The sequence below is a fragment of the Vulpes lagopus genome, chromosome 8 (assembly GCF_018345385.1).
Source record: "Vulpes lagopus strain Blue_001 chromosome 8, ASM1834538v1, whole genome shotgun sequence".
Classification (NCBI taxonomy): Eukaryota; Metazoa; Chordata; class Mammalia; order Carnivora; family Canidae; genus Vulpes; species Vulpes lagopus.
In genome coordinates this window covers 134,503,356-134,526,680 of record NC_054831.1, presented here as the reverse complement: position 1 = coordinate 134,526,680, position 23,325 = coordinate 134,503,356, and the positions used below count along the sequence as shown (strand labels likewise).

Genomic DNA, 23,325 nt, shown 5'->3' with positions numbered 1-23,325 from the left:
TTCTTTGTCATGTTTGCAAACATTTTCCCCATTGTTCCTTGCCTTTTATGTTTTTTAATATATAAAAGTGATTATTTTCATATAATCAAATCTATCAATCTTCTAATAACTTCTCTATTATTTTTATGAAAGAGATTCCTTCCCCATAATTATTAAATAATAATAATTATAGTAACAACAACAGCAACAGCTAACATTTATTGAGGGGTGATTATGTGTCAGGCAATGGGCTAAGTGGCTTTATTTAATCACAAGAACCCTGTGAGGTGGGTATTTTTTTTATTATCTTCTTGCATTTGAGAAAGAAACTAATGAGAGAGGTTCAGTAGTTTATCCACAAACACCAAAACAGCAATAAGTTAAATATTCACACACATTTTATTCTAGTATGTGGGTTTGTATTTTTATATTTAACTCTTTGATTCCTGAATTTAATGAAATGATATGAAGTGACACTCTTTTCAAACATTAGTTTTCCCAAAACTGTTCTTCAAATAGTCTTTTCCTATTTGTTTGTTTTGCTTCATTTATTATATATTAAATTTTAGTATATAACAAAGTCTCTTTCAGGAATATCTGTTGTATTTATTAACCTATGCACTCTTGCACAATTGCCACAATGTTTTAATTTCTGTATCTTTATCATCAGTATTAATATGTATAAGAACAAAATTCACTCCCATCATTTTTCTTTTTCAAAGACATTCTGAGGGGTGCCTGTGTGGCTCAGTTGGTTAAGTGTCTAACTCTTGATTTCAGCTCAGGTCATGATCCCAGGGTCGTGGGATCCAGCCACATGCTCAGCAGGGAGTCTGCTCGAGATTTTCTCTCTCCCTCTCCCTTGCTTGCACATGCACATACTGTCTCTCTCCAATATAAATCTTTTTTAAAAACCCCAAACAGAGATGCCTGGGTGGCTCAGCGGTTGAGCATCTACCTTTGGCCCAGGGCGTGATCCTGGAGTCCGGGGATCGAGTCGCACTCCCTGCATGGAGCCTGCTTCTCCCTCTGCCTGTGTCTCTGCCTTCTCTGTGTGTGTGTCTCTCATGAATAAATAAATAAAATCTTAAAAAACAAAAACAAAAACCTAAACATTCTGAGTTAGAGTTCTGGCTTTTAGTAATAACCAAGTAGCTTGTATCAGAATAACATTCTCACCAATAACAGATATAAGTTCTGGACAAAATATTTTGAAAATGTTGTTTGAGGGATCCCTGGGTGGTGCAGCGGTTTAGCGCCTGCCTTTGGCCCGGGGCGCGATCCTGGAGACCTGGGATCGAATCCCACGTCGGGCTTCCGGTGCATGGAGCCTGCTTCTCCCGCTGCCTGTGTCTCTGCCTCTCTCTCTCTCCGTGTGACTATCATAAAAAAAAAAAAAAAAAAAAAAAAAAGATTAAAAAAAAAAAAAAGAAAATGTTATTTGAAGGCACAAGAAAGCAACCAAATACAACCAGAAAATGGAGTGTTTTTGATTCTTGAGAGAAGGTACAACTCTGAGTGAGAACCAAATCTTAGGACTTTTTGCTTGAGGGATTTCCAGTCCATCGGGTTCTAGCAAATAGAAGTTAAACAAGAAGCTGCCAGCATGTTTGTTTGAAGAATTGGGGGATGGATTTCAAGGATGCCAGAGTGGCTAGAACTTGAAATAGAAGTTGCAGGAAGAAGAAAACTTTGGAGGGAGTAACCCCAGCCTGCATATAAGTGCTCTTCAAATTCTAGGCTATCTCCTGAACTGCCCACATACAGGGCAGGTGTCACAGGTTTCAGGCTGATTTCAGCGGCCACCTACTGTGGAAAAGGCAGCATTTAGAGCTTGAGCCTTATCAAGTTAGGGAGTCTTGGTAAACCCCTTGGACTTTCATTTGAATCCCCAGAAGGAACACCCATTAGGAGGAGAAGTAGGAAATGCCTACATCTGTGACATTTTCCCTAGGATTAAGCGCAGAAAAGAAAGAAAGTATAAAATGGCCTGCCCCAGATTAGGGTGATCTGCCAGTAATTTGACTACCTACTGGGACAAAACTCAGTTCTTCAGAAGGAGACAGCAGGACCCACAGCCTCTAAAACCTATCATCCACAATGCCCAGTATAAAATAAAAACTTTCTAGACATGTGAAGATGAGCACACAAGAACCTGTGACCCTTACTTGAAGTGAAAATCAATAGAAATAGGCTCAAACAAAAGACAACCACTTTAAAATAACTGAAAAAATATATCGAAAGAATGTATGTGAAAAATATGAGTGAAAGGATGAAGAGGTGTGGAGTATCTTAAAGATATGGAAGCTATAAAAAAGAACCAAGTGAAATCTTAGGACTGAAAAAGATTAAACCTGCCACTGAAATTTCACTGGATGGGATTAATAGCCAATTTGGCATGAGAGAAGAAAGGATCAGCAATCTTGAAAACAGGTCAGTAGAAATCATCCAAACTAAAGTACAAAGTGGGTGGGGGGATTGAAAAAACAGGACCAGAGCTTCACTGATCAAGTTGCCTAACATTCAGGTAATCACAGTCCCAAAATCTGAGAAAAATGAGACATAAAACATATTTGAAGAAATGTTGGCTGAAAAACTTCCAGTTTTGATTACAGCATGCACACACACAGCAACCAGGAAGCGTGGCCGACCTCAAGCAGGATAAATACAGAGAAAATCACATCTATTATATTATAGTGAAGCTGCTGGATACTAAAGACAAGAAAAGGGAACAGTCATCAGTCTGATGGCTGAGTTACAGTCGGAAGCCGGTTAGCCCACGAGGTAGTGGAAGAACATCTTCAAAACACTGAAAGAAAAGACTGTCGACCTAGAATTCTATACACAGTAAAAATACCCATCAAATATGAAGAAATAACTGTTTCTCGGCAAAAGCTGAGACTGCTGTCAGCATAATAAATATCAAGGGAAGATCTTCATACTGAAGAGAAAATGATACCAGTGGAAATTTGGGTCCTCAGATGGATAAAGAGCATGGGAAATGTGAAATTTGTGGGTGAATATAAAATACTATTTTTATTTTTATTCTTAAATTTTGTAAAAGTCTAAAGCAATAATAAGATGTTTTTTGGATTTATAACACAAACATATATACGTAAATGTGATGAACATTAGAACAACAACACAAAAGGCACAAGGGGGTGTAACTGAAGTTGATTTTTAGTAAAACATGTCAGTACGTACACTATATGCAGATATAATGATATGTATCATTTTAAGGTCCTTAATATGTGAAGTGGTATAACATTAACTCACAGTAGATTCTGACGAGTTAAGGAAGCATACTGAAATCCCTAGAGGAGCTAGTCTAAATAAAATACAAAGAAGTATATTTAAATGTTCAGAAGAGGAGACCGAATGAACTCCCAAACATTCCTTACTATTCTCACTTGAACGTTTTTATGTGCTTTTGCAAGGTAAACTTTTGGAACTTTTGAAAAAATAAAAAAATATTGGAGTTTCTATTGGATCAAATCTTTCAAAATAATTTGAAAAGTCTATTCCATTTATTTCACCATTCTTATTTCTCTTGCAAGGTTTCTTTATATAGATCTAATATATTTAAAGATTTTTCATAGTAATTTTGTGTTTCTTGTGACTACTGTGAAAGGAATTTTTCTTTTTTTTTTTTTTAATTGTTGCTGGTACATAGGAATGCTATTGAATTTTTTTAAGTATAACAAATCTAGCCATTTCATTAAACATTTTTTTTTAATTTTTTATTTATTTATGATAGTCACAGATTGAGAGAGAGAGAGGCAGAGACACAGGCGGAGGGAGAAGCAGGCTCCATGCACCGGGAGCCCGATGTGGGATTCGATCCCGGGTCTCCAGGATCGCGCCCTGGGCCAAAGGCAGGCGCCAAACCGCTGCGCCACCCAGGGATCCCTCATTAAACATTTTTTGAATTGATTTTTCTGGATATGTTATCCTATTATCTACAACTGATTATCTTTGATATTTTTTCCAATTCTTAAATATTTTATGTCCTGCCTTATTGCATGGGATGGAACTTCAAAAATAATGTTATATGTTGATTGTGGCAGTGGTAATGAGTTTTATGGTAAAATATGATTTTAAAGAGAGAAAAAATAGATTGTCCCCAAGTGTTACAAATATATCTTTCAGCTATTAATGGTCTGAAGTCCGTTAAATTTAAGTTTGCTTTTATTCACGTTTATTCACAAGTTGAACAAGTGTTCAGTGAATGCCCACTACAAGTTGATCCATAGGTTAGGCTTAGGGGATACAGCAGTGAATAAGACAGTGAAAGTTAAACAACATTAGAATCCTTAGAAGACCGTTAAAGACAAAAGGAAGGTTACAAAGCTATCTAAGTTTGGCAACCAGGGGAATATCGTATAGATGGCAATCACCACGGACAAGTGTCTGCCTGGGGTGACCAGAGAAAGCTCTGATGGTGGGAGAGAGCCCAGGACAAGGGACAAGGTAGGAGTAGGACTGGAAGGAGTCTGCAGTGGGTGGAGCATCAGGGTAGAGTGAGGAGTGCAAGGCCCGTCGGGCTAGTGCAGGGTGAATATATGGCTACTGTTTTACACTCAGCTCTGGGGCTCCTCGGAGGTTCTAAAGAGATGTTTCAGGGGCAAAGAGGGATCAAGAAGGTGGGACTCTGTGTTTGCTCCATGTGCCAGGTGTCTCTCCCCAAACCTAAGCAGCTCTTTTGCATATTAAGTTCCATTTATTTATTTATTTATTCCTTCTACACAATTTTGTTGAACACTTACCAGTGCCAGTAGAATCAAAGCAGTATTCTAGTTGCTGGGAGTATAGCAGTGAATAAAATAGCCCCCAAGTTCTGCCTTCATGGAGCTTATATTCTAGTGGTGGTGAGGAAAGGAGATCATTAGGGCAATAAAATGGAACCATAATATAAGTGGAATAAGAGCAATAGAGAGTTCTTGGAAGGTTGCAATTTTAAGTGGAATGGTCTGGAAAGTCTCCACCAAGATGACATTTAAGCAAAAACTTGAAGAAAATGAGGAAGCAAGCCATGCAAATTTCTGGGCAGAAAGAGTTCTAGGAAAAGGGAACCACCTGTACAAAGCCTGAAGAGGGAGCATGTTTGGCAAATTCTAGGAACAGAAAGGAGGCCAGAGTGCAGGCCAGGTGGAGCGCAGTGAGAGCTGAGATCGCAGCATTGACAGGAGGTGAGGTCGTATAGAGCAGTGTTGATCCACGTTAGGGCTTTGGTTTTACTTTTAATAAAACGGGAGACCATCATAGGGTTTAAGCAGAGGACTTACATAATCTGACTTAAGCTTTTTCAGGATCACCTTGGCTGCCACGTTAAGAGTAGACAGTTGGAGAACAATGATGGAAACTGGGAGAGCAGTCAGATGATAAGTTCCCAGTCACATCCCTTGGCTAACATAACGTATGACCATAAATCCAGCAGAATATCCTGATCTGTTGGATCTGAAGTCTGAAAGAGAAGCAGAAGTTAAAGATGGCTCTAAGGGTTTTGACCTTGTGACTAGAAGGATGGAGTTGGCATTAATCTTGGTGGGGCAAGATGAGGAGCTCAGTGTTAGACACAGTAGGTTTGGGGTCTCTATCAGGGAGGCGAGTGGAGATCCCAAGTGGGCAGACGGGTTAGTGTGAATCGAGTACAGAGGGGAGGTCTCAGCTACAGATACAAATTTAAACAACGTTAACTTCTTGATTTTGCTGATTGTATTGTGGTTATATATGAGCATAGGCTCCCTGCCCAAGAATTAGGAAATAAATACTGAAATACTTAGGAGAAAGAACTTAATCTTAACTGTAACTTAATCTTAAACAGTTTGGGGAAAATATATAGATAGATTGATAGAGTAAATAATAAAGCAAATTTAGCATTTAAAGAATCTGGGTGGAAGATATATGAGAATTCTTTGTACTATTCTTGCACCTCTTCTGTAAGCCTGAAATTATTTCACAATAGAACACTTTTTAAAAGCGAAGTAAAAATATAGACATTTCAGATAAACAAAACTGAGGGAATTCATTGCTGGCACACCTGGACTGAAAAGAACTAATGGGGTTTTCAGGCAGAAAGAAAATGATCTTACCTGAAGACACAGAAATGCAGACAGGCAAAGGGAAGGGACAAATAGAAATGGAGATTGGCTGTGTAAAATAACAATGTCTTTCTTGTGGGGTTTATTTTATTTTTTTTAGATTTTATTTATTTATTCATGAGAGATACAGAGAGAGGCAGAGGGAGAAGCAGGCTCCCTTTGGGGAACCTGATGCAGGACTCGATCATGGGACTCCAGGATCACGACCTGGGCCTAAGGCAGGTGCTAAACCGCTGAGACACCCCGGGATCCCCTCTTGTGGGGTTTAAAACATCTATAATTGGGACACCTGGGTAGCTCAGTGATCCCAGAATCCTGGGGTTGAGTCCCACATTGTGCTCCCTGCATGGAGCCTGCTTCTCCCTCTGCCTGTGTCTCTGCCTCTCTCTCTGTGTCTCTCATGGATAAATAAAATCTTAAAAAAAAAAAAAAATTAAGAAAGCACTTAAAAATTTAAAAAAAAAACATGTATAATTGAGATGTATGATGATAACACAGGCAGAAGGATGGATGAAGTGTTGGAATTATTGGCAAAATGGTAACATTTCTCATTTCTGTGAAATGATAGTCAAGGGTGTGTTGTGGTATCTAGGGCATCAGTTCTCAGACATTTCCAACCTAGGACCCCTTTCACTCTTAAAAATCGAGGATTCCCCCATTAGGCAAACACAATGGTAATTATCATTGCAGACACACAGTCCACTGACAGCTGCTGAAATTAGAGGTGGAAGTTTGAGAGTCTCTCCTCCAAGCTGTTTTATAACTACAAAAGGAAAGTTAGTAACACTACAGTGAAGAAATCCATCAAAAGCCACCTTGACTACAAGCCAATGGAGGGGAAAGCTGAATTAAAAAGTTGGCAAGAAGAGAAAGGAGGGCATTAAACAGATCAAAAGGAAAACAAATTGTGAGATGAAAGAGATAAACCCCCAAATTTCAGTAGTCATGTTAAATGTAAATAGACTAACTACTCCATTAAAAGCAAAGTTTGTCAAGATTAGATTTTGTTAAAAAAAAAAAAAATCTAACCCCCATTCAGTGCTGCTTACAGCAAACACAGCTTTAATGAAAAGACACATAGGATTAAGAGTTAAACAATGGGAAAAGTTACTACACAAACACTAACCAAAAGAAACCATGTACTGATATCAGACAAGATGGACTTACGAGTGGAGTGAGAGATAAGGAGATTTCAGAATGATCAATCGCCAGGAAGATTTGTCCTTTGTAAGTATGTATATACCAAATAGCATCACTTCATTATGCGAAAGCAAAAATGGACAGAACTGAAGGAGAACTAGACAGATCTGCTATCACAAGGGAAAGTTTTAAAACCTCTTTCTTAATTGATTGTACAGACAGACAGCAGTGAAGTTTCTAACAGCACAGTTCACAGACTTAGGATAGTTTGTTACACACGCAGTGGCTGTGTATATAAAACAGTGTGTATCGACACACTGCACCAAACCAAGACACTAAATATGCAAAAAGACGTTCAACCCCATTAGTCATCAGAGAAATGCAAATTAAGTTCAGAATGGGATGATCACTTCACACCCACCAGAATGGCCGAGATGGAAAACCCCTGGACTTCGGTGTTGGCTGTAGAACAGCTGGAAGTCTCCGGCACTCCTGGGGTGCGTGTGAATCGGCCTGACCACCCCGGAACGCTGACAGTGTCTGCTCCACCGAGAATACGCACCCCCGTGTGATCCGGCAGTTCCCCCGAGGTCTGCGTGTAAAAATGTCATCAGCAGCACTGCTGTGGGACAGATGGGTAAACTGCAGCTCGGGCTTGTCCTGTGGAGGCGACTCTGGGCAGTCAGGGCGGGCGGAGCGCGGCGCGTCCCGTGAGAGACTTTCTGCGTCGTTCAAAACAGACCCAGTTCCTCCTGGCGGGGAGAGGACACAGGAGGGCTGTTGCCGGAGGCTCTTGCTTTATTATTTTTTAAAAAAATCTGGGTGGTATCCACAAGGATATTTACACCGTGTGAAAATATGTCAAGCCGTGGGCTTATGCGAGGCGCTCGTGGCGGCCCGGGGGCTCAGCGGCTTAGCCCAGGGCCTGGGCCTGGAGTCCAGGGATCGAGTCCCGCGTCGGGCTCCCGCATGGAGCCTGCTGCTCCCTCCTCCTGTGTCTCTGCCTCTCCCTCTCTCTGTCTCTCTGTCTCTCTCTGTCTCTCATGAATAAACAAAAATTTTTAAAAATTAAATAAAAAAATAAAATGTGTGCTCGTCTATATATTTGTTGAACACCAACAGATGTACTTAAAACTACAATAAGGCCATTTTTTTATCTTTCAGGATGACAAAGAAAAATCTTGGTAGCATCAGGAAGGCAGGTTGTGGAAACACACACACCAGTGGGAAGGGAGTGGAAACCATTCCGAGGAGAAAGGGTTAGTCAGTGTTTATCAAAATTAAAACTGCACATATCTGGGCCCACTCCTGGGGACAACTCGCACATGTACGAATGGCACATACAAGGACTTGTTTTGGGGCTTTGTGATACGTGTTCTGTAGGGGACGAGTTAAATAAATTATGGCATGTCCACAAAATGGAATGCCTGATAGCCACTAAGGAGAATGAGAGAGTGGTACAGGTAGTAATAAGGAATGCTCTAAAGATCAATGAATTAGGGACGCCTGGGTGGCTCAGTAGTTGAGCATCTGCCTTCGGCTCAGTGTGTGATCCCTGGGTACCGGAATTGAGTCCCACATTAGGTTCCCTGTAGGGAACCTGCTTCTCCTTCGGCCTGTGTCTCTGTCTGTCTGTCTCTCTCTCTGTATTTCTCATGAATAAATAAATAAAATCTCTAAAAAATAATAAAAATAAAAAAGATAAATGAATTAAAAATAGCAAGTTGTAGCATAATGTTTACACCATGATATTATTTGTACAAAAAATATACATGCACATGTATACACTAATACATAAAATGTCTATTACATGGATATAGAAAGGCACTTTCCTATTCATAGACTGTCTCTAGGAGGCATGTGAGAGCCTAGTAGCAGTGGTTAGATCTTTCTCTGGAAGATCTAACTGGATGGCCAGGTGGTAGGAGTGGGAGGGAGGCACCTTTGCGCTGTATACTCCTTGCATCTTTAGAGTACAGAATTGTACTATGGGAATATATCTGTTAAATATTAATTTTTAAAACAATTGTTAAAAATCCTACAGAAAAGTGTTTTGCAGGATACCACTGTATCGCTTCTCAGTAAGTCTGGTATGGCCACGTTCTTTTTCACATTGAAACAGATCTCCGGTTTAACACCAGATGACACAGTTGGCTTTTTGCATGTGGGTGCCAAGATGTATGGGGGAAAAGTTCCCCGTGGCAAGGTGCTCACACTGCTGGGTGTGTGCAGTGAGCTGACGGTCAGACGGCAAATTCAGACGTCCTATGTTGCACCCGCTTGCAAACACAGCACTCCTTGAATGGAGTGGAGGGCCCTCCCTGCTGCTTGTAGTGTAATTTTTCTTTTTCTCAACATCTATAAGTTGGATTCAGATTAAGTTAAAAGTGATGCAACTCTCCTGCTTCCTTTTGTTCTTTTTTAAAATGTAATTAAGATCAAGCTATGAATATAACATCTGCTTTTTATGTCTTAATGTACCAAAAGCATTTTCCCATGCTATCAGAAATTGTTTGTGAGAATGTGCACAGTTGAATAATATCACATTACTGAAATGTGTCCTAATTTGTCTAATCAGCCCTCTTTGGACATTTACGTTGTTTAAATGTTATGCTCTTCTTGAAAATATAGTGAGGAACCATCTTTGTGCATTGGTCTTATACTACCATATTTAATTATTTCCTTGAAGTAAAATTGTTGAGTCAAAGGGTTATGAACATTTTTATTTTTTAAGATTTTATTTCTTTATTTCTTTATTTTTAAGATTTTATTTCCTATTGGCGGGGTGGGGGGGCAGAGGGTGAGGGAGAGAGAGAGTCTCAAGCAGACGCCATGTGGAGCACAGAGCCCAACGTGGGACTCAGTCTTGTGACCCTGAGATCGTGACCCAAGCTAAAATCAAGAGTCGGATGCTCAACGAACTGAGTCGCCCAGGTGCCCCTGAACAGTATTTTTAAATACTCCTGAGATAGAGTGCCGAATTGTCTTCTGGAAGCTTCTCAGTTTGCACTTCCACAGCACCTTTGCCAGCTTTGGTATTCTAATGCCAAAAATGTCATTTTTATTTAGAAAAAAATTCAGTCTTAATAATCTTACCAACACGTCTGAATGATACACCAGGAGTCAGGGTGGAATGTCAGTGTCTCCTTTCAACATGAACAGGTTTGGAATACTTCCCCTGTGTTGGCTGGAGTCGTGCAAACTCCTGTCCATCTGCGCCCATAGACAGTAGGACCTGAGATAGACTGCTTACTGTCCCGGTAGCCCCGCTTCCTTACCTGGAAATTGGGAGCCAAAGGGGCCACCCCTGCCACCTCTGGCCACCTGGGCTAAACACTGCACAGGCTCACAAGGTGCCCCGGGCACAGTGACATGGAGCCCCAGAGTTGCTCTCCTTGGTGGCCGTGCTGCTGTTTGGGATTCAAACAGTTTAAAATGTAAAAAGCTCCTAAAATTATTATTTGAACACTTGAGCTTAATTAATTTTGGCTGTTATTTCTAGGTGGATGATGGAAATACAAATGATTTTTACTTTCCATGTTTTTCTTTATTTTCCGTGTTTTTTTTCTGTAGTTGAAAATTCAAATTCATTTGAACTATACGAATAGGTGTTATTTTTACCCTCAGTAGATAGGCGGGTCTATGTATTATAGATCTTCTGTTTATATATTATACAATATTACATGTATTAAAAATAGAAGACAGACAAAATACTCTTTCAGCATAAGAAACTACGGGGAAGTTTCTTGGAGAAGAGGTCTTAGGGAGGCTGCCATTTAACAGGTAGGGAAGATGAGGTCTTGGCTCTCACATTGCCTAGCAAAATAAGCACTCAAATATTTATGGATTTGGTTGAGTACTAAATATTTATCTCTACGCTAGTAATGTTGACTATAGCAACCAATACCAAATTCATTTGAACTATACAAATAGGTGGTGACAAAATAATTTATGTACTATATTGACCTATTAGGACATAGCATGTTTTAATGTGTTAATATCAGATTAATATGAGGACTTCAAAAAAGTCTGATAGCTGCATGGTAATTTAGAACTTTAGGAATGGGACGCTTGGGTGGCACGGCGCTTGCGTGTCTGCCTTCGGCCCAGGGCACGATCCTGGAGACCTGGGATCGAGTCCCACGTCGGGCTCCCTTCATGGAGCCTGCTTCTCCTTCTGCCTGTGTCTCTGCCTCTCTCTCTCTCTCTCTGTCTCTCATGAATAAATAAAATCTTAAAAAAAAAAAAAAAAACTTGAGGAAGTAAGTTGAATGCCAAATCATAAGCCTTCTGATCATATATTTAAGATTCAATATGTTAAAGAAAACCCCAAATGTACATTGAACCATCACTGCATTCAGCTGTGTCTGAAGAGTGTCTTGGTACACTGAGCGCTTGTGCCAGCTTCTCCTTAAGGAACAAAAATCTCCACCTTGATTTGGGACCCACAGTAAGTTGTTTCCCAAATCAGTAACATACGAAACAGAGCGTATGGCTGTCCCTACCATCCCAAAGCAAATGTTTGTTTTGTTGCAGTGATGGAAACATTTCCATTGGTGAAGCAAATATTTAGAGCTGAAAGAAACATTTGGGCGGCCAGGATGTGTCAAAATAGAACAGATGCCTGTCTTTAAACACACACACACACACACACACACACACACACACACACACACACAAAGAAGGAAAAGAAAGCCACCTTGTTCTTGGCTGCTATGATTACAGCCACAATGGGTTAAGCAAGAAATTAGAAAATGTGGATAATATTCTAATCCCAGTTTCTGGGCCCAGCTCTGTACCTTTTTTCTGTCTTGGTTTTTCTCTTCCAGAAAATGGGGATAACCGTTTTAAGTGATTTTGCTCAGGATTCAGGGAGGGTCCCCCCCACCCCCACTTCCAGATAGTCTCTCTGTTCCTAAAAAATAATTTATCCCTTTGAATGGGAAATGGAATACAGTTCCTAAGGACAGACAGTGAAAAGTCTGCCTTCAGGCTCTGTCCCCAGCTACCAGTCCCCTCGCTGTCTGTAACCAGCGTTACCTGTGTCCTCTCTATTTTATGCCTGTTCACACAACTAAATAGGTGTGTTTGTGTGTGTAGACGTATACATTCTTTTTTTTTTTTAATAGAGGTTCTGTATACCATTTACCTTGTTTTCACCCTATGCTTCATATATATTCTTTTTATTTTTCTTCCTTTTCAAGACCATTGATTCTAAGAATTTGCTTACTAAAAATGTGCTAGGTGTGTCAAACAGTAGAGGGGAGCAGGCATGTCAGGCTGCTTGTATTTGACACACACACCCCACCACCGCCCCGTAAAAAGAACTTACTGTTGAGAATCTGGATCTGCCTCTGGGGCTCACCAGGGGCTGTGGGTGAGTCACTGTCCCTCTCTGTGTCCTTTTCTCTTGATTTTAAAACACAAGAAAAAGGAAAGGAAAAGAGCAGAGCAACCAGATGAGCTTCAGCTTTTCTTCCAGATCTGAATCTCTTGTTTCTTGGTATGGTTGTTAAAAGGTGGGAAAAAAAAGAAAAATTTTTTTTAAAAATACACTTCTCTGCTTCTTCTAAAACAGGAGCAGGATTCAAGTATAATTAAAAGTGCTTATTAATTTGGCTATTCTGCATATGCACAAACATAACTTTGGCATATCTGGCCCTTGGCATCCAAGTAGCTATGATTCCTGATTATCACGCCCTTCGGGCTTTAAAGACACAGTTCCTGCCCCAGGACTTGTTCGGGCGCAGGGCTGACTTCTCAGCCTGTTGCCAGGGCCCTGCCAGCTTAGATGCTGCCGTCCACAGTAGCCGGTGACGGTGTTTGCCATGCTATGAATCCTTTGGAATTGATGATCAAATAACAAAATCAACTCCTCTTTGCTTTTGTTTTTAATTTAGCGGAGAGGGATTAAAAGGAAAAAAAAAAAACCCTTTAGACTATAGATCTAAAAGCAGACACTGTGGATGCTGATTGGAAGCCCTCCCAGTCTTTCAGAGGAGAGATCTCAATTTGTGTTACACAGAGGGGCAGCTCACTTCTGTCTTGTTCACCAGTTATACTACTCCCCAGAGAAGCTCAATAAATTTTATAGGGAAGTTTCCTCCTTCTGCGGAAGGAGCTAAGCTCGGTGACTGGTGTGCCTGAAGTAATTTAGGGCTCCGGCGGACTAACGGATCTGAAGGAAAGGTACAAACTTGTGATCCTGGTCATTGATCCTGCTGAGCGGGGTCCCGTGGCCCCGGCCTGTCCGCTTTGGAATGAAACTGCTCCCCTGGACTTGGGGGACATCACCGCGCGGACAGCCCCGCGTGCCTGGCCAGTGGGGCCTGCACAGCCCGCCGCTGGCGTGCGGGGCTTTTCCCCAGCGGTTTGAAACCTCCAAACTTGGACTTGGCTTGAGTTTTCACATCTCTCGTCTGCCTCTCGGAGACGCCGAGAGAGCCTCTTGCACTACATCAGGAGAGCTGCCTGCCTTCCCTTTTCAGACTTCACGGCGGAGAGAGGCCGCCGGCTTCCACAGGCTCGAAGCTAACAGCGCAGTACATTTTGCACTGGCTTTTTACTCAGTGATTTATACTAGGAGACGTGGCTGGGTGATATCCAGTGTCCTTTTGTCTTTGTGTTTATTTTTCTTGCACATTTAATGTATTTAAAGGATATATTGTCTTTATGGTTCACTGGGATAAGGGGGTGGGGTGGGTGCAAGTTTTAATGAGAGGTCCCCGGCTCCCTGCGTTGAGATGAGAATTATATTCTTGGTTAGGTATCTTTCTTTCTTTCCTTAGGTGGCAGGAGGCAGTGTTTTGCTGCTTTTTGAAATAGCATTTCTACCTAACGATTTTTAGAAGGGTACCGAGAGGACATTGAATTTCAGGGCATCATCAGCAACTTTTCTCCTGTTGTTTGAACTTTCCTCATTTAAGGAGACAGCAAAGTCTCATGTCTTGTTCCTGAATTTACATATTAGCATCAGGATGGTGGGAACCGGCCTAGCATGGCATCAATTTTTATTAAAAAACTCTTTCATTCAGGGGGTAATGATATTTGGAACTAGTTTTCTCAAAAACTGTTTTCACCGCTTGGGAATAGTTAATCAGTAGAGGAGAAAGCACTTGGCTTATTTGCTTAATATTTTAACCGAGTGAATTAGACAGGTTGGGGGGCTGGGGGAGGGGATAAGAAAGTGGGTGGGGGAGGCCCCATAAACAAGGTGATATATAATATTTTTTTTGTTCTCCTTTTAAATAAATACCGATCAGCTTTATGTTCAGAGACAATAGGAGCCGTTGGCTTAAATTTGCAGTTTACTGTATTTATGGCTGTAATATCAAGGTGCTGCCGTCGTAATTTCATGCCCCAATGAGAAGAGCAAGGTCGAAGCAAATGCTTCCATCGGCATCTGCTAACACACTAACTCATAAACAAGGCCCGGCTGGATCAGGTGGCACGGAATAATACAGGCTAATGAAATACAGCACAGCTTTCCATTACTGTTAGTTTTTACAGTGTCGTCATTACGTGTAATTTATGTTTAAAAAATTCAATTTTATACAAGGCACTGGGAAATAGGGGTCTACAGGTCATCCAACGACTTTTAGAGGCTCTGAGAGTCCTTATTGTACTCTACTGTTCCAACGAAATGTTAATAAAATAAAATAAAAATACTTTTTTCCCTCTTCCCTCCCCTAGCCTTCTCTGAGAGAGTTGATTTTTCTTTTAATTTGGGGAGTATTTTTAGCCAGCTGTCTTCTCTGCCTCATCTCCTCTCAGAGTGTGCATGGGGAGATAACTCGTAGTGTTCTCAGAGAGGTGACCCCCGCATGGTTTCTGCGCGTCCCAGATGAATCACCCACGTCCTGTGCACGGGGGAGGAAGATGGCCCCAGTGGCCAGCCTGTGACGGCCGCCCTTTGCTGCTGGCCCTCTGGCCCTGTTCCCTGATCCCAGCCAGACTTGACATTTTTATTATAAAACTCAGGCCGGGCTGGAAGTTGCCATTGGGTGTTCATCACCTTGCTTATTTCCAAACTATTCTACCCCTACTGTCCTGGTTGCTGTTTGACCTACAAGATGCAAGGGATGCTGCTATCCTCTGTCAACTGTCTTTCTGCTTCACCTGCATAGGGCTAGGCCCCGTGGCAGTGTCCAGCGGTTACTGGGGACAGCATCGAGCTGACTTATTCTGAGAAGCTCTTGCACAGTCAGGTCCCGCAGGAAAAAGTCAGCTCCTCCCAATGCCCGGTTTTGTCTGAGTCCGTGGGAAGGGACCTGCAGTGGTAACGCTCCCAGCTCACAAAGTCAACCAGTTTGGTTTTGTTTGCATTTGAACCGAAACCTTTAGAAAAAGAAAACAGATCTGTGTATCTTCTAGGGGATATAAATAAGCAGGTGCAGCAGCTGCCCCCTCCCCCAGGCCTTTCACTTCAGTTGCCACAGCAGTAACAAGGGGCTTTATTAATCAATAGCTTGTAGCTTGCTTGCTCCGTTCTTTTAAAAGAATCCCACCCTGGGGAAAGTGTTGGAAAAGAAAATCTTTGGCCAGCTTCTGCACAGGGGCAGCACCGTCTCCTTGTAAAGGGCACCGGTTCTGGAAGTAGGTTCCAGAGAACTGAGAGAACAAGGAGTCCACGTGGATTCCGGGGGGTGCTTGGGACCTTCGTTTGCATAATGTGAATTGAGACCTCTTGGGTTTGCCAGTCAGGCAGCGGTGGTCTTAGAGGTGAAATGACACTGCCTCTCACAGGCAGGCGTCCTGGCCTCCCGCTCACTTTGGACAGGTGCCCTCGCTCCTTTCTCCTCCTCTTGGCCAAAGCTAGCGAGTGGATGGAATAACTGAGCAGGACTTTCTTAGTTTTACTCTCTAGCAGTGATACGTTTTAATTGTCACAGACCAGGGCTGGTAGCTCTTGGAATTGGCAAGTGGCAGAGGTGAAGTTACTGAAAGCATCTCAGTGCAAAGTGCTAGTGATATCGGATAATGCAAACTGACACCCCAGCTAAAAGGAAATTGTAGGCTTTATTGAAATTAGTTAATTCTTCCAAAAGCAGCAGCTAAAGGAAAGACTTGAGGTGGTGCACGGGGAGGGCAGGAGGTTTGCCCGCCACAGGACGGCGACACCCTTTGCCCCCGTCTCTGCTCTGCTCAGCCCTTGCTCGGTCCCTCTGCGGTTAGATTATTCCTTGCAGATAGCAATCAACTGGAAGGAAGTGTGTGTGTCTAATTTGCATGAGATTATTTAAAACAACAACAAAAAAAAGGTCTGCATTAGTCAGGGTGATGGTAAACAACGCAAAGAGATGCCTTTTATAATATAGCCTGTGCCTCAGCTTTCGCAGCCAAATATAATTCACTTCCCAATTGGCGGTTTCCTTTATTATTCCTTTTAACCTTTGGGATTCTGCAAGGTCTCAGTCTAAGCTCTCTGCTGTTTGTCTCGTGGGGAGCGGGGGTGGGGAGGGTGGACCTGGAGGCCCTGTGTGTGGGTCCTGGGGCAGTCCCTCTTCCCTGAGGGCAGGGTCGATTCAGCACCAGGAGCACAGGGCCGTCTGGGTGGATAACTGTTGTATTCTGCAGGAGATGACACCCCTTCCCGCCAAGTCTCCGTGAGTTCCAGATGACTCACCTGAGTGGAGAGAGGCCTGAACCTGGCTGGCCAGTGCCCCACCCCCACCCCCAAGCTGGGGGTGCCCCAAGGAAGAGGGCTGTAAGGGAAGCATAGGCACCGGGCTATGAGAGGCCTTTGGATTTATTGGGAGCTAGAATATTAGAACGAGACGGGGACAGGGACACTCTCCCCTTGTCATTCTGGGGTTCAGAAAAGCTGTTCAGGTGTCACTTGCAGATAGGATCCTGTGTTGTTTTGATTTAGGCCCCCAAACACCATTCGCCGGCTCTCACCTGTGGATGGGGTGCCAGGTGGGGCTGAGAGAGACCATTTCGCGCTGTTCTCGACCTCTCACCAGCTGGGAGACTTAAGACGTGATTTCAGAATCTGCCATTAGTGGTTTCTGTGCTAGAGGGGGAGGGAGGTCACCGGGGCAGATGGAGAGCCTGCAGCACCATGCCCTGCATCGTGGGGTCTGAGGCCCGTTTCCACCATCCTCCAGCCTTACTTGTTGTTCTTTATCTGTTAAATGAACACGATGGCTGGGATCATGGTCCAGCTCTGAAATTGTATTATTCAGTGAGATCATGAAAATGCTTTTTTTTTTTTTTTTACAAGAAGAAAAGTGATTCATTTTATGTAACTAAATCAAAACCCTGACTCTCTGGAGGACTGGGCATATCAGAATTCCAGCCAATGTAAATTTAGAGCATCAAATGATAAGGTCTCTGAAAAACAAGAGCTTGGAAGGAAGTGCTGATGCCCTTTATACCACGGCCTCACTAGTGGGCTCGGCTGCAATAATGCAAGGAACATGTTTTATTAGGAAAATAGGCTTCGTAAGAGCTCGGGGCCAGAGGGCAGAGCAGCGGGCAGGGAGCGCTGTCCCTTTAACCGGCTCTGGCTCTCAGGGCCGCAGCACAGCCTGTGACTTACTGTATATTTCCCCAGCGTTAAACATTATCGTACTTGTTTATATTTGAAAGAGCCAAAAGGGAACATGAGAAAGCAACTGAATGCTCCTTTTGGGAAAATTATCCTCATTTGCAGCCAGCGGCTGACAAGGCACATGAAGCACCAGGTTTATGAAATTCCATGGTGTCCCAGTGACCGTCCGTCCTGCTGACGCCGCACGCGTGCCTGCCTCCCCCGCGGCGGAGGATGCACTGGTTAAAACCGTGTCTTTCCTTTGAGAACTCTGAAAGGGCCTCCCCTTGTCTTTGGAAGTTGACCGGAGGTCAGTCCCAGGTGGATGGAGCCTGAGAGGCGGCGCTCAGGGTACCTGATGAGTTTTCCCTTCCTGGGGGCTTGGCCATCTGCCCTGCCTTGGTCTCTCTTGGGGGGCCTTTGTGGCCAGCTGGGGAGCTTGGGAGGAGGAACGCAGCGGCCATATAGCCCCACGGGCCTGAGGGTCCTGTCACCTGCCCTTTCACCTGCCCGGCCGTGTGTTGAGAGCGGGGTGCGCGGCCCCCCCCGCAGCACTCCACTCGGGCTCCCCCCGGGGGGAGGGGAAGGGGCAGGGCTGCAGTTTCAAGGTGGGGGACAGCCCTCACCTGTTGGGCGGAGGGAGGGGGCCAAGGGCAGGGCCTGACCAGTTGCAGAGGTGCTCGGCCAACTTCCCGGCAGCGGCGTGGGGCCGCGCGGCGCTTGGTGCAGTAACGTGCCCTGTGCATCAGCCCCTGGGCGGAGTGGGCGCGAGCTCGGAGGTGCTGATCCCCGAAGCTCCGGGTACTTCATCCACCCCAGGGAGCTGCGGCCCGGACCGAAGAAGCCCTCGGCCCTGGTGTGAAGGCCCCCGTGGCGGCTGCACAGGATACGGGACCCCTGGACAGCCCGGCTGGGGGGGGCCCTCTGCAGACCTGGCAGTCCCCTCCCTGCGCTGCCGGCCCAGCGCCCGAGCACGTCTGCACCCACGGTACCCGCTTGTGGGGGGGCGGCCCTGTGGGGGGCCTTTCTCACGCCTCTTTCCTGTTCTTCCCCTTGGTTGACACCCTTGTCCTCTTCCCCCAGGGCCCACGTCCCCGGTCCACCTCAGCCGCGTGCCCCCTGGAAATGGGTGCTGCCCGGCCCGGTACCCTCCCGTGGGCAGATCCTCTCCACGGGGCGTAGCCACTGCAGGCGGTGCCCTGCTGTCCCCTGCTGTCCCCTGCTGTCCCCTGCTGTCCCGAGCGCAGTGTGCCTTCATGTCGGGAAGATTAAAACAAAGGGAAGCAGAAAAGCTAGCCGACGGCGATACAGGCAGCCTCGGCTAGGCTAGAGCAATAACCATCTGAAAGTTTGGGCCTGGCCTTGTTTTGATCTGTTTTCTTGTTTTATTTTCTTCTTTACATTCTATATCCCATTCATACTAATCACAGTCAGTCCTGATTTTTCTTTTTATTTCTGCATTTGTCATAAAATAAAGCAAATTATTCCCGTCTTCGGAAACGATCGAGACTAATTAGTCGTCTCACCCAATAATTAGTTTTTTGTTTCCCTGTCTGTTTTCATGCATTATTGTTAGTTTTTCCCCCTCTTTTTTTAACACCATTACAGATTAAAATGAGTCACATTTGCAGTTGATGGTATCTGTTTTCGGGGGAAGAATGGAGAATTGCAGTACGGAGCGACTTCAAAAGCAGCAATAAACTCAAGGATAAATTAAGGAAATTGAATGAGCCACATTTGGAAGCAGTGTGGAGGCTAATATTCTGTCGCTTAAGGTTAAATTGCAACTGAGAGAGGTTCCGGAGAATCCGAAATCGGGGAGGAAGCTTACCGGGATCCTAGGCACTCTGTGGCTCCCAGGGTCTTGTCTCAGGGGAGATTTCCTTGCAGCCTGGGACGGTGGCAAAAGGTATTCACCTGCAATTATGTCCTCTTCTCCCCCCAGGGCTGACAGATGAAGAGATTGATTTGGCTTTCCAGCAGTCGGGCACGGCTGCCGACGAGCCTTCGTCCTTGGGCCCAGCCACACAGGTGGTTCCTGTCCAGCCCCCTCACCTCATTTCTCAGCCGTACAGTAAGTCACCCGCTCAAACTCCTGCTTTAACCTTGACTGGGGTTCGGGATTCCGGCCAGAGAGCAGGGCTTCCCATCTCCCAGACTCAGCAAGCCGGGAGAAACCGGGACTAGTAGACCGTTCTTGGGTTCTTCCAAAAGAATGTGACACACCCAAATCCTCTCCTAGAAAAACTTTTAAGTATGCGACAAAGGTTTAAGAAGAGATGAGGGACCAGAATAAATGAGTTTATTGTGTTGTTTCAAATATTTTGGTTACAAGTAAGAATCTATAAAAGTATTTCTTGGTTCTGTTTCTATTTACTTACATCATGCTTTTGTGTGTCACTCTTTCACGAACAAGAACCTGAACGTCTGATTCATGGCTGCATTCTTGTTTGTTCCCTGAAATGACTCCACTCCTAATTTTATTTTTTAAAGTTAATATTAGCAGACTTGGGGTGGCCTCTCCACCCTTCCTTCCTTTCTTCCTTCCCTCCTTCCCTCCTTCCCTGTCCTGGCTGTGCCATGTATATTTATGTGGTGACAGTCTGTTAGAGAATTTCAGGTTAAATGTAAAGGTCCTTTTTGAATTAGCTTTTAATTATTACATGAGAACATGACCCATGTTTTTAAGTGAAGCTGTTTGAAGAATAATGGTTCTTCAAACTACTAATAAGTGTTCAATCTCCAAAATGCAGCCAGAACCCCTTCTTTAAGTCACTTATAAAAAGTCTGAAAAGGTTAAAATTACTTCAAAGTGATGGAAAATAGCTCAAGTTTTGTGTCTTTAACATAACTCAGCCTTGGATCTGTTGTCTTTCAAAATGGTTTTTCTATCATTATCTTCATTTTAATTGTCTATCTCAGAAGTTTTAGTTTTTCAAAACATGTTAATTTAAAAGTGTTAGATGCCAGATATTGGAAGGCATAACTTAAAATGCCAGGCTTGTTTTGACCCCCACCACGTGGTCTGGAGTGCCCCTCTGGCCCTTGCTTTGCTGTCTTCCTCACTGGCTCAGTCGGGGGCCAAGGGAGGGGCAGGAGGTGGATCATGATGTCTCAGATCCCATTTAGATATGCCCGTTCTCGAGCTTTCTGGATAGGGCTGAATGGGTGAGATCGAGTAGCCCGAGCTCAAGTTCACCTCATCCGTGGTCACCTTGTCTCACAAACCACTCACAGGTGACCTCTGAGACCCAAGAAACGGTGCTCAGCGGTGAGCCTTGTGTTGGAGCGACTGAGTCAGTAGCAACTACTTGTCGGCCTGGGACTCACGTCTCCCTCCTGGCCAGCGTTCTTGCCCATCTACCGTTTTTGTTTTGGGTCGCTGAACATGCTCTCCGTGCTTCCTTCTATCCAAAGGCTAGGTCTCCACACTTTTTCTTTAGTTGTGTCCCTGGGCCCAGACAGTTAATGGGATTTGTTGAGGACAGGCACTGGCAGCTGGGGTGCAGAATTTTCTAAGATGCACATCTGTTCCATTCCAGCTGTTTCCTCCATGGCTTAAAACCAAACAGGTCTCTCGGCTACTTGGAAACCTCTTGCTCAGAACACATTGTTCTGGTTGGTCACAGAGTTGGCCTAAAACATCTTGCACGCGCCTACTTTCTGGTAGGCACAAAGGGTTAAACTGTGGGCCTTTCTGAAAGAGGCAAAAGAAAGGGCTGAAAGGGCTGGGGTGGGGGGTGGTGCAGACAGTGCTGTCCTCTGAATTCTTCTGTCCAGGTCTCTCTGAGAAAAAGCATTACGCGTTTAGGTATTTAGGTAGGAGTATTTTTAAGAGTCTCCCAGCCCTAAAAATAAAATACATCTTAGAGACAGACTCCTTCCTGCTCTGACGCTAGTATAAAAACAATGGTAATGGCAATTTTAAATCCCTGAAGTTTCTACCTGTCATTGTTGAGCTTCATTCCTCTTGTACTGTTACACTGCTCCTTTCAGCTCCGGGGGTGACTCTCTCTACCTCTTCACTTCTGTACTTTTGCCAAGAGGTGTCAAAACTGCTCAAAAAAAAAAAAAAAAAGAAAGAAAAGAAAAAAAAAGAAAGCTTGATTTTGATTAATATAGAGAAACAAGACTTTGCCTGACTGATAATAAAACTGATAAATGACATTTGAATTACTTGTAGCGGTAATTTATTACATAAAATATCTTTTATTTGACATGCGATTAGTTGCTGGAAGCATCACTCAATCTGACTAGTTTAAACATGCTCTAAAATGAACCCCAGTAAAAACCAGGGCTGTCTGCTGCTGGCGTTATGAAATATACTAATCCTGGAGTGAGGAAAAAAATCTGACTTTAAATATTTAAATGATTAATTGGGTTTATATATTTTTTTTACCTTTCTAACCCCCTTAATTACAAGCAAACTCAGGGGAGTTTCTGAACTAGGTGTGCAATCTGCATGCTTATCACTGAGGCATTGTCTGCGTCCTGGGAGGGATTTATGGCCTCCACTCATGTGTGTTCCTGCCTATTTTATATCTAGAGCCCCTTCCTTCCCTTGTCTTGGCTCTTTAAGGACAGACATTCCATCTCTGAACCCAATCCTGGAAAATGGGATTCTCTGGGCGCAGTCCCAGACGCTCACGTCTCAGGGAAGTGTAAGCTTTTGCAAGATGACTCCAGGGAGCTTGGTGCTCTTGGAGTGTCACCTCTGCACTCGCCAGCCCTTCTGCTTGGTGGCAGGTGTCCCACTTTGTACCTCTTTTGGTATCTCTGTTCTTTGGTGAACGTGGTTGACCTTGAGACGGTAGTAAATGCCTCCCATGTCAGCGGAGAGAACTTGGACACCTGCCAGGAAGGTACTGGGGTCAATCCATCCGTGTTTATTAAGCGTCTACTGTGTGCTTAGCACAGTATCGTCAGAAATGCAAAACGTGATCCTTAAAAATCTTATAGGCTCTCTGGGAGAGAAAAGATAGACTCTTAAGAAAAGGATAATAATATAAGACATTGTGATTTAATGCCAAGATTAATTATACAGACAAGAAATTCCATAAGAATACAGAAAAGAGAAAAATTAATGTGGGCTAGGAAAGTCAGAGAAGGCTTTGTGAGAGCAGTAGGAGGTTGACGCTGAGGGGAAGCTTGGTGTCACCTGATGTGAGAATACACCAGTGTTGTCAGGGCTCTAAGGCAAGTCGGGCAGAGCTCAGGAAAAGTCAGGCTGGGATTTGAAAGGAAATCTGACATTCTCTGCTTCTCGTTTTGCTTTCTTTCTGTTTGACTTTGAATCAGGCTACACAGCACCTACCCAGTCCCGAACATAAAGTTCTGATAAATGCTTGCTTGATTTCTTTGTTCCTCCCAAAGAAACAAGAAGCATGGTAGCTTTGGGATTTAGGCAGGGCCAGTGTAAATTTTGTAGGATAATGTTTTTTTCTTTCCCCCTTAGGCTCAAATATTTTCTCTCACTGTCTTTGATAACCAACTTAGGTCCTTCAAAGATTAACCTGTATAGCTTCAGTTAGGATGTTTGTGTGTGAGGTTGTTGGAAGGCTTTGACATTTG

The 23,325-nt window shown here is 43.8% G+C and overlaps 1 protein-coding gene and 1 long non-coding RNA gene across 6 annotated transcripts in view; one reads left to right on the top strand and one right to left on the bottom strand.

Moving 5' to 3' along the window:
• Positions 1-23,325, top strand: part of PEX14 (peroxisomal biogenesis factor 14) — a 139,571-nt gene that overhangs the window by 94,025 nt on the left and 22,221 nt on the right. For all 4 annotated transcript variants that reach the window (XM_041765958.1, XM_041765960.1, XM_041765959.1 and 1 more), the window contains one exon: positions 19,700-19,828. In XM_041765958.1, the coding sequence (XP_041621892.1) occupies positions 19,700-19,828 (129 nt within the window). The remainder of the gene's footprint in view (positions 1-19,699; positions 19,829-23,325) is intronic.
• LOC121496992 lies at positions 1,303-19,691 on the bottom strand. Of its 2 annotated transcripts, XR_005989379.1 has the most exons (4): positions 19,586-19,691; positions 7,642-7,972; positions 5,265-5,443; positions 1,303-1,358 (listed from the first exon to the last, which is right to left on the bottom strand). It is a non-coding gene; the product is annotated as an uncharacterized LOC121496992 (long non-coding RNA). The 2 variants fall into 2 exon arrangements; XR_005989378.1 differs by lacking the exon at positions 19,586-19,691 and having other exon boundaries at positions 7,642-8,214.